The sequence below is a fragment of the Macaca nemestrina genome, chromosome 1, assembly GCF_043159975.1.
Source record: "Macaca nemestrina isolate mMacNem1 chromosome 1, mMacNem.hap1, whole genome shotgun sequence".
NCBI classification, from domain to species: Eukaryota; Metazoa; Chordata; class Mammalia; order Primates; family Cercopithecidae; genus Macaca; species Macaca nemestrina.
Genome location: NC_092125.1, coordinates 83,218,567 through 83,230,842, shown reverse-complemented (window position 1 = coordinate 83,230,842; position 12,276 = coordinate 83,218,567). Strand labels below are relative to the sequence as shown.

The following is a 12,276-nucleotide window of genomic DNA, read 5'->3' as shown; positions in this document are numbered from 1 at the left end:
AGGGATCAATTCAACAAGGAGAGCTAACTATCTTAAATATATATGAACCCAACACAGGAGCACGCAGATTCATAAAGCATGTCCTGAGAGACCTACAAAGAGACTTAAGACTTCCACACAATAATAATGGGAGACTTCAACACCCCACTGTCAATATTAGACAGATCAACGAGATAGAAAGTTAACAACGATATCCAGGAATTGAACTCAACTCTGCACCAAGCAGACCTAATAGACATCTACAGAACTCTGCACCCCAAATCAACAGAATATATATTCTTCTCAGCAGCACATCACACTTTTTCCAAAATTGACCACATAGTTGGAAGTAAAGCACTCTTCAGCAAATGTAAAAGAATAGAAATTATAACAAACTGTCTCTCAGACCACAGTGCAATCAAACTAGAACTCAGGATTAAGAAACTCACTCAAAACCGCTCAACTACATGGAAATTGAACAACCTGCTCCTAAAAGACTATGGGGTACATAAGAAAAAGAAGGCAGAAATAAATATGTCCTTGGAAACCAGTGAGAACAAAGACACAACATACCAGAATCTCTGGGACACATTTAAAGCAGTATGTAGGGGAAATTTATAGCACTTAATGTCCACAAGAGAAAGCTGGAAAGATCTAAAATTGACACCCTAACATCACAATTAAAGAACTAGAGAATCAAGAGCAAACACATTCAAAACCTAGCAGAAAGCAAGAAGTAACTAAGATCAGAGCAGAACTGAAGGAGATAGAGACACAAAAAACCCGTCAAAAAATCAATGAATCCAGGAGCTGGTTTTTTGAAAAGATCAACAAAATTGATAGACTGCTAGCAAGACTAATAAAGAAGAAAAGAGAGAAGAATCAAATAGATGCAATAAAAATTGGTAAAGGGGATATCACCACCAATACCACAGAAATACAAACTACCATCAGAGAAAACTATAAACACCTCTACGCAAATAAACTAGAAAATCTAGAAGAAATTGATAAATTCCTGGACACATACACCCTCCCAAGACTAAACCAGGAAGAAGTTGAATCCCTGAATAGACCAATAACAGTTTCTGAAATTGAGGCAATAATTAATAGCCTACCAACCAAAACAAGTTCAGGACCAGACAGATTCACAGCCGAATTCTACCAGAGGTACAAAGAGGAGCTGGTACCATTCCTTCTGAAATTTTCCAATCAATAGAAAAAGAGGGAATCTTCCCTAACTCATTTTATGAGGCCAACATCATCCTGATACCAAAGCCTGGCAGAGATACAACAAAAAAAGAGAATTTTAGACCAATATCCCTGATGAACATCGATGCAAAAATTCTCAATAAAATACTGGCAAACCGAATCCAACAGCACATCAAAAAGCTTATCCACCATGATCAAGTGGGCTTCATCCCTGGGATGCAAGGCTGGTTCAACATATGCAAATCAATAAATGTAATCCAGCATATAAACAGAACCAAAGACAAAAACCACATGATTATCTCAATATATGCGGAAAAGTCCTTCAAAAAAATTCAACAGCCCTTCATGCTAAAAACACTCAATAAACTCGGTATTGATGGAACGTATCTCAAAATAATAAGAGCTATTTATGACAAACCCACAGTCAGCATCATACTGAATGGGCAAAAACTGGAAGCATTCCCTTTGAAAACTGGCACAAGACAGGGATGCCCTCTCTCACCACTCCTATTCAACATAGTGTTGGAAGTTCTGGCTAGGGCAATCAGGCAAGAGAAAGAAATCAAGGGTATTCAGTTAGGAAAAGAAGAAGTCAAATTGTCCCTCTTTGCAGATGACATGATTGTATATTTAGAAAATCCCATCGTCTCAGCCCAAAATCTCCTTAAGCTGATAAGAAACTTCAGTAAAGTCTCAGGATACAATATCAAAGTGCAAAAATCACAAGCATTCGTCTACACCAATAACAGACAAAGAGAGAGCCAAATCATGAGTGAACTCCCATTCACAATTGCTTCAAACAGAATAAAATACCTAGGAATCAAACTTACAAGGGATGTGAGGAAACTCTTCAAGAAGAACTACAAACCACTGCTCAGCGAAATAAAAGAGGATGCAAACAAATGGAAGAACATTTCATGCTTATGGATAGTAAGAATCAATATTGTGAAAATGGCCATACTGCCCAAGGTAATTTACAGATTCAAGGCCATCCCCATTAAGCTACCAATGACATTCTTCACAGAATTGGAAAAAACTACTTTAAAGTTCATATGGAACCAAAAAAGAGCCTGCATTGCCAAGACAATCGTAAGCCAAAAAAACAAAGCTGGAGGCATCATGCTACCTGACTTCAAACTATACTACCAGGCTACTGTAACCAAAATAGCACGGTACTGGTACCAAAACAGAGATCTAGACCAATGGAACAGAACAGAGTCCTCAGAAATAATACCACACATCTACAGCCATCTGATCTTTGACAAACCTGACAAAAACAAGAAATGGGGCAAGCATTCCCTATTTAATAAATGGTGCTGGGAAAACTGGCTAGCCATATGTAGAAAGCCGAAGCTGGATCCTTTCCTTACTCCTTATACAAAAATTAATTCAAGATGGATTAAAGACTTAAATGTTAGACCTACAACCATAAAAACCCTAGAAGAAAACCTAAGCAATACCATTCAGGATATAGGCATGGTCAAGGACTTCATGACTAAAACACCAAAAGCAATGGCAACAAAAGCCAAAATTGACAAAGGGGATTTAATTAAACTAAACAGCTTCTGCACAGCAAAAGAAACTACCATCAGAATGAATAGCCAACCTACAGAATGGGAGAAAATTTTTACAATCTACCCATCTGACAAAGGGCTAATATCCAGAATCTATAAAGAACTTAAACAAATTTAGAAGAAAAAATCAAACCACCCCATCAAAAAGTGGGCAAAGGATATGAACAGACACTTCTCAAAAGAAGACATTTATGAGCCAACAGACACATGAAAAACTGCTCATTGTCACTGGCCATCAGAGAAAAGCAAATCAAAACCACAATGAGATACCATCTCATGCCAGTTAGAATGGTGATCATTAAAAAGTCAGGAAACAGCAGGTGCTGCAGAGGATGTGGAGAAATAGCAACACTTTTACACTGTTGGTGTGACTGTAAACTAGTTCAACCATTGTGGAACACAGTGTGGCGATTCCTCAAGGATCTAGAACTGGAAATACCATATGACCCAGCCATCCCATTACTGGGTATATACCCAAAGGATTATAAATCATGCTGCTATAAAGACACGTGCACACGTAAGTTTATTGCGGCACTATTCACAATAGCAAAGACTTGGAACCAACCCAAATGTCCATCAATGACAGACTGGATTAAGAAAATGTGGCACATATACACCATGGAATACTATGCAGCCATAAAAAAGGATGAGTTTGTGTCCTTTGTAGGGACACGGATGCAGCTGGAAACCATCATTCTGAGCAAACTATCAGAAGGACAGAAAACCAAACGCCACATGTTCTCACTCATAGGTGGGAATTGAACAATGAGAACACTTGGACACAGGGTGGGGAACATCACACACTGGGGCCTGTCATGGGGTGGGGGGAGAGGGGAGGGACAGCATTAGGAGATGTACCTAATGTAAATGCGGAGTTAATGGGTGCAGCACCCAACATGGCACATGTATATGTATGTAACAAACCTGCGCGTTGTGCACATGTACCCTAGAACTTAAAGTATAATAAAAAAAATAAGCAAAAGATCTAAAAAGACATATGGCAAAACAAGATATGCAGATGGAAAACTAGCATAATAAAAGATGAACAGTATCATTTGTTACTAGTGATGAAAATTAGCACAAAGAGATATCACTACACAGGTATTAGAAGGCTAAAAGTTTTTTGTTTTTGTTTTTACTCTGGCAATACCAAGTGCTGGCAAAGATATGGAGCAACTGTAACTCATACAACCACTTTGCAAAACAGTTTGGCCATTCTCATAAAGTTAAATATATAACTACCATATGACCCAGCAATCCTACCCCTAGATATTTGTCCAAGAAAAAGGAAAGCTTGTATTAATCCAAAAGCCTATATGTGAATGTGTATAGCAATTTTGCTTATAATTTCCCCAAACTGGAGACAACCCAGATGTGAATGGATAAGCAATCTGTGATACATCCAGACAATTGAATACAGCACAGCAATTTAAAAAAAGACTATTGAATCATGTAACAACATGGATACTTTTTTTATTTTTTATTTTTTGAGATAGGGTCTTGCACTGTCACTCAGGCTGGAGTACAGTGGTACAATTTTGGCTCACTGCACCTTGACCTCCTGGGCTCAGGCCATCCTCCTGCCTCAGCCTCCCAAGTAGCTGGGATTACAGGTGCGTGTCACAATGCCTGGCTAATTTTTTGTATATTTTGTAGAGACAGGGTTTCACCATCTTGCCTAGGCTGGTCTTGAACTCCTAGGCTCAAGTGATCCACCCACCTGGGCCTCCCAAAGTGCTGGGTTTACAGGTGTGAACCACTGTACACGGCCAACAAAGCTGAATTTTAAATGTCTTTTTCTATGTGAAAGAAGCCAGATCCAAAAAGCTACATATGCATTTATATGACGTTCTGGAAATGACATAACAATAGGGACAGAAAACAGATAAGTGGTTGCCACAGATAAGGGAATGGGGAGAGTGTGACTACAAAACGGCTGCACAAGGGAACTGGGGGATGATGAAACTGTTTTATATGGATCTGTGATGGTGGACATGTACCTGTGCACTTGTCAAAACCCTTACCACCACCCACGAAGAGAAAACTGTACTTTATATAAGTTATAAAAAGTTAACCAGGTTACTGAGAGAATCCAAGTTGGAATGCAGCCTGTAACAAATTAATCTAACTGTATTACAAACAAACTACATAACCTCACTGAAAAGGGTGGGAAAGAAAGGAGTTAACATGAGCAACTTCAGAAAACAAGTTTGGACTGGAAACTCTAAGGTTATATTTTTTTAAAACTGTACATAAACACACTGTATTTTAGTTGATACATTTGTTTTTCACAGAAGTATGGAGTAGCAATTCTGAAATTACATGTACAGCCATGCAATTAATGACAGGGATACATTCTGAGAAGTGTGTCCTTAGGCAATTTCATCATTGTGTGACTATCACAGAGTACTTACACAAACCTACTGCACACCTAGGCTATATGGCATACCCTGTTGCCCTAGCTACAAACTTGTATCGCATATTACTATACAGAATATTGTAGGCAATTGTAAAAGAGTAGTAAGGATTAAATATTGAAACATAGAAAAGACACAGCAAAAGCATGTTATTATAATCTTATGGGACTACCATGTGGTCTGTCATTGATTGAACCATCTTTATGCAGTGCATGACTGCATAACAAACAAGTTATTAGTTGATTAGTTGATTATGTCACCCGGATTTCTCATAGCCAGAGAAAAAAGTTACATATAAGGAAAAGGCTAGAATGAATCCTGAGGAGTTGGATTGGGGTCTGAGGTATCAGTATGAATATAGTTTAAAATGGACAAACAAAAAGATCTAGGAATAAGCATAGTTGTGTGTGTATGCATGAGCTAGTATACACACATATATTTTCTAGGTATTTTCTCTGATAGGCTAGGAAGTAGTGACACTCCTGTAGCAATGAGCACATCTAGTGTGTAGTTCTTAATTCCTAAATTTCCTTCTTTAATCCAGGGTTCCTGGGAGAAACAGTTGATTCCAGGGCTGGGCAGAGAAAACACAAGATGAGCCTGAAGCATCTTGGTGACAGAAGCTAAGGAAGTAGTCACAAGAAAAGGATGGAGGTACACTGAAGGGCACAGGAGCCAACTGGGGAGAATCACTCTTTCAAAACTAAGCCAGAACAACTTGAGCAAGAAAATAGATAACAGTAATACTGTATTATAGTCTAAAGACTAAAATAAATATCAATGAACCCAGGAAATTTCCAGGGGAAAAAAAGTGAAAAAGGAGACGGCTAATAGATGCTAGAAATAGTACAACGCTACATAATAACTAAAACAGTATAATACTGGTACATAAGTTACAGACATGTCATCTGCATAGCCCAGAAATAAAATGGAAAACATTCTGGAATATAAAAAATTATAAATGTGGCATTTCAAATCAGTGGGGATAAGGAATGGATTAGTCAATACACGATGTTGGGACAGGCAGATTAGTCATCCGAGAAAAAATTAAAAGTAAAGTCCTACTTCACAACATATGCCAAATAAATCTCAGAGTGAACAAATATTTAAATATAAAAATGAAATCATAATAGAATTAGAAAATAAGTGAGAGAATGATTTTATAATATGATCATTTTGAAGGCCTCTCTAACTATGATACCATACACTGAAGCCTTCTAGAAGAGGTTCTAAATGCCTTTGTAATATCTGTGATATAACACTAAGTGATCATATAACATTTAAAATATACATTTGACTAATGTATGAATATAAATGTAAATTGCAAAAAGAAATAGTTGTCATATTATCACATATTATCATATGTATATATGTATGTATATGCAATTATCATATATGTATGTATATATGCAAATATTAGTGAGTCCATATTCATATAAATAAATGACTGAAAAATTAAATAAATGGAAAAGGAACAGCTACTCCTTACAGAAGAATTCTAATTTATGAATGTATATGGGATAAAATCAACAGAAAATCACCATTAAGAACACCACAGTAATAACTGTCACAGGCAAGGCAAGGTCCACTGATAAATGTTAGAATTAGTAGGTAAAATTTTCAGGAGAAATAAGATATGCGTATAATCTCAAAACTTTTCCTCCCATCCCAAGTTTACTAATTACAGGAGGAAATGTGGTAACTTCATCATGGAGAAACCTGGCAGACGTGACTTTAACCAAGTCGTCAGGGTGAGCATCACCAGTGAAAAGGTTCATCAATGTCATGTACTACCAGGTTGATATATACTTAAAAGGGCACACACTCAGTATGGTATTGTCCCCCAAGATGTGTATCTCAAACTCATCATGAGACAACATCACACAATCCAAAATTGATGGACAATCTGTAGAGTAAGTTACCAGTACTCTTCAAAGATCTCAAAGTCATAAAAGACAAGGAAAGACTGAGCAACTGGTACAGATTGGAAAGATTTAACAGACATAACAACTATTAATATATGCAACATGTGATCTGGGATTAGATCCTGGCACAGAAAATGAACATTAAGGAAACAACTGGGAAAATCCAAATAAAATCTATCATTTCATTAATACTATTATACTAATAGTAATTTCTTCATTTTCATAACTATACTGTGGTTAGATTAAAACATATAAAGAGTATACAGAAGCTCTGTAGTATGTTTGCAACTTACAGAAGTCTCAAATTATCTCATAATAGAAACTTAAATAAAATAGTAGAAATATTTCATAACAAAGAAAAAAGAAATAGAAATAATCGGATGTTTAGACCCAGGAAATCTAAAGATGAAAAACAAAAAATCCAAACGGAAAAAAGGAACATATGGGAAGACCGATAAAAACTTAGTTCTTCAGACTGAAGAGCCTCACTGAATTTTAAGAAAGCTTAACATAGAATTATATATATGACTTTATTATAGAAAAGTTCCTACTTCAAATGATAAATTACTAGACAGAAATCACAAGTATACAAAGGAAGGAAAATCACAGTAGCATCAGACTTCTTATTTACATTATTAAAAGCTAGAAGGCAGTAAAACAAATTTTGGGCTACTGAAGAAAATGAGTACGGGAGGGGTCATCCTATCAAGACAGCACAGTTGTTTATAATGTCCATAAGTGTATAATGTTGCAAAATACTAATATCTCTGGATTTTACTCAGCAAGAAATCCTTACCAAGCTGATTCAAAATGGACTGGGTAAAAAATTATAACTTTGTGATAATTCTTGATTTTAAAACAAGCCCATGTTCTTATGCACATTTCATCTTCATAATACAATGCAAACTTTAAAATAAATATGAGATGTCAAGGGACATACTGACTACATTTTGGCCAGTTTGGGGAAATGGAGTAACTGAATATGTGGTGGTAGTTACAAAGCATAGTGAAAAAGACTGAATTATTGGGACTTGCAGAAACAAAATCAAACAATGCATGAGATACCAGCTTAGCTTGGAAATAGGAGCCCTCTGAACTCAGCAAACTATGGTGACATGACTGGAGAATGATGCAACATTTAAGAAGTTGCCAAAAGTCCTGCTGTTTTAAGATCTTTGTAAAACTTACTGTGAGAAAAGAATAAATTCTTTGGTCAGGCTAGTAATTGCCTGCAATTTCAGATTGTGTACACACAGCTGCAAAATAATTAAAATCTCTTTAAGGTAGAAACAGTATCTTTGTTACACTATGACATAAAAGATCTTGCTCATTTGTATTAAGTGTCATAACATTCTATAGAATATAACTGAAAAAATCCAAACCTTGAATATTTTCCTAATTCCCATCTTTTATGCTCTCTAAGGCTATGGGTAAAATTCACACATCATCAAATAATTCCAAATTCACAGTGCCTGATCCCAAGGACTGTGAATTTATGATAGACTAACATTCTGTAACATCTGTCACATCCCTGGGTAAAAGCATCAGATGCCTAAATTCAAGAAAATATTGACAAAGAAGACAATGCACTTCACTAAGCTTTAAAAACACTTACTTATACATTTTTCCATATTAGTCAACATATTTTGAATTTTTACTGAAAACTCCAATCTGTTGGGATCTATAAAGAGATTTGTAGGAAATTCTGGAAATCTAACAGAGAAAACAATAAAAGCATGTTTCAGAGAAATATAGTAACTACTATATAAAATATAATGACTTGTAATTTTTAAAATGTCTAATACTTACTCATAATACATGTATTTATTCTCAAACTCAGTCTCACTTTCTGTGTCTATTAGAATCCATTGAAAGAAAGAGAGAATACAAAATTGATTGATATTTATGTCAGGTAAATGACAAATTAATATATGCCAGTGCTTTACACATATCCTAAGAATAAACTCAAGAGGTCATTTGAAAGGCAATACTGAAGCAATACACCCCATCCCAAGGCTCTGATTAAAGAGATCTGAGAACAAACATCCTAGATGTTGTTCCTCTTGATGAACGGGGCCCTCAGCTCTGCTTCAGTGAGAAACTGTTTGGGTTTTGAGATGAAAATGAATAATGGTGTCATTACTTACATGCACAATAATGATCTGTAAGTTTATCCTTACTTTTAGCAGTATTTACCTTAAGATTTATAAAATCATAATCTACAAATTATAATACACAGACTAGTAAAATGATCTCTCATTTGTTTTTTTCCAGTTGTTAAGATATTTCCCTTCATTCCTTTTTTTTTTTCCTCCAAGACACAAGGACTCACTGTGTTGCCCAGGCTGGTCTCAAACTTCTGGCCTCAAGTGATCCTCCCACCTTAGCCTCCCAGAGTGCCAGGATTGCAGGCATGAGCCACCACACCTGGCAACCCTTCATTCTTTATAGTCTCAATTGTCTTACCTGAAAGAATATCTTCAAGATTGTAACTAATTTCTTTTGGTTTCTTGGCTTTTGGGAGCAATTCTTCACTTGAGTGTTTTTTGACACATTTGTCTTTATTTTCTGACATTTCATCTTCAAACATTACACACTCTTCAGGGCACAGGTCAGATTCATGAAAGTTCTCTTTAGGATTTTCTGAAGAATCACTCTCAGCAGGAATTCTCAAGCATAGATTTACTTCAAATATTGGTGCATATGTTTTTCTCAAATCCTTCCCCACTTCAACACTATTCAAAATCTAATTTAACAGATAATGTGAGGGTGCCAGTGACAACATATAAATTACAGAACATTTAATTTAGACTAATACAGACCAAAATTTTAAATGAGAAATCATAACTCCAGTATAACCGAGTAACACTGTATTATCAAATACCTGAAACTTGCATGTTAGAATAAGTCAATTACATGTGAAACAAATGACATTGTAATGAAGGAGTTCCCCCCAAAATACTGTAAATTGATGACAGAGTTAGTATATCATAGTCCTAGTCACTGAGCGCTTATTTAAAATACAAATTCTTAGGTCCTATCCCCAGAGATTTTGAGTTAAAAAGTCAGAGGCAGGGCCCAGGACTCTTAATCATCTACAAGCTGAACAGGTGACTCTATTGTGCACCTGGGTTTAAGAACTACAAATCAAGAAAACACACTTTAAACTCACTACAGTAAGTCCTAGCTCTTCACTTTAATATACATATACTAATATGGACATCTCCAGTGAAAAACACTAGGGGATAAATATCTCATTTATGTAACATAATTGTTCTTAGGCTCTGTCTAGGCTTGGGTTCTCAATCTACTGCTCCTTCCTACCTTATAAATAATCAGTTATGCTTAAGTTACCTACTGCATATGACTCCTCTGTGTTTCTCAGGGTGATCACTTGAATAATCTGCTGAAACCTTAACCTCTGATTCCAGTCATTAACAAATTAAGGCAGTTAACATTATAAACAAACCTCATAGCACCTTGCTAAGCTGCCAGGGAAAGAGCATGAGTAGATATTGAAGGTGACTTGTAAATCTTAAATGTTCACACAAATGGGTATAGTGTTTGTTCAGGATGATGAAAAAGCTGTAGAAATGGAAAGTGGTGATGGTTGACTAACACTGAATGTACCTAATACCACCAAACTGTACACCTAAAAATGGTTAAATGGAAAATTTTATGTTATGTATGTTTTATCGCAATAAAAAAAGTCTACCCAGACAATTCTTAATAAATATATAATGTGCTGCTTAGCTTATTCTGGAAAATAACCTCTAATTAACTCTGGGAATACTGGACCTTAAGCTATATACACCTTCTAATACTACTGCATATAAATATTGTGCATTAAATCATTCTTTAAGTGTAATTATGGTTACAGTGAATCACTATAGTAAACAAGTTACTACCTTCACCTAATCCTCATAAAAACCCCGAGAGACAGAAATTATTAATTTCATTGCACATACCAAAAATTCTGGAAGCTTAATTTGTCAAAGGCTATATTGCTAGCATGTGGTAAGGCTGAAGTTCACTCATGGGTCTGTGCGATCATTATAATATGAACTACCTGGGGCCTGAAAATATTTTTGTAGTGAAGAAATCTCTTAGCTGTTACACTTTTCGCGCCAAGAAGAATCAACCAATAAATAGTTTTATTCCTCTAGATTGTAAACTACAAGAGAGGAGTAGCCACAGCTAAATCAAACTACAAATTTTACAGATTACAATGGGGATTAGGAAAGGAAGGAGGAGACAGCACCAATGATTATCAGATCCACAACTTTAGCTCTTATCTCTCGCTTGAGATTCACACCTATGTTTTCAACATTTTGAGCTCTGTACAGAAAAAAAGAGGAGCAAACCAAGGTCAGATACTAGAGGGCAAAGTAGGTGCAAGATGCCCAAACTTGGGCTATGGGACAAAAGTGGACATAAATTTAGGCCACCTTAGTGGCAGTCTGCTCGTTCATGCAGCCTGTGTCCAAATCTCCACTCTGTCAGCCTGCATTGAACACATACGTGTGTGTATATATATATATAAAATAGATGTGTGAATCTTATTGGTTCTGTCCCTCAGGAGAACCCTGACTAATACAAGTTACATGAAAAAATGCTCAACCAAACCAGTAATAAGGGAAATTCAAATTAAAACTTTGGCAAAATGCCATTTCACACCTATCTGATTGACATTAAATATTGATGAGGATTAGTAAGCTTATGGAGCAATAAAAATTTATGAATTGCTAAAGGTCACTGAAACTGGTATAAGCATTTTAGAAAAACAATTTTATGTCACTCAACACAGTTGAAAATAACATGTTTTTACCCAGAAATTTCACACCTTAGCAATAAAGAAAGAAATAGTAACTCTTGTTCATGTATACCAAAGGAGAAATATACAAGAATGTGCAAGGTAGAATTATATGTAATAGCAAAAACAAAAACTGAATATAACCCAGATGCCTATCAACAGTAGAATGGTAAGTGAACTGTTTCATCAGTAAAGGATGAATAGGAGACACTAAATACTTTTAAGTTGGGTGAAGCCTACATGAGTGTTTGCTTGTATTTGCAGGTATCGTACACTTAATACAAAACATTATAAACATAATACATATGCATTGTACAAAATTTAGACTACCTAGAAATATATATATATATGTAAAATTA

At 35.7% G+C, this 12,276-nt stretch overlaps 1 protein-coding gene across 14 annotated transcripts in view; it reads right to left on the bottom strand.

Annotated features, from left to right (window-relative positions):
* The window catches only part of LOC105478882 (dynein axonemal heavy chain 14), a 524,402-nt gene that overhangs the window by 395,000 nt on the left and 117,126 nt on the right, over positions 1–12,276 (bottom strand). For 12 of the 14 annotated variants that reach the window (XR_011614730.1, XR_011614739.1, XR_011614743.1 and 9 more), the window contains 3 exons: positions 9,571–9,850; positions 8,914–8,959; positions 8,720–8,817 (listed from right to left, as the gene is read on the bottom strand). Coding sequence is in view for 11 of the 14 variants with exons in the window: in XM_071081203.1 (XP_070937304.1) it covers positions 8,720–8,817; positions 8,914–8,959; positions 9,571–9,850 (424 nt within the window). In the remaining 3 variants the exon portion in view is untranslated. Of the gene's footprint in view, positions 1–8,719; positions 8,818–8,913; positions 8,960–9,570; positions 9,851–12,276 lie in introns of those variants that run through there. The other 2 variants (XM_071081258.1, XM_071081218.1) reach the window with 2 other exon arrangements.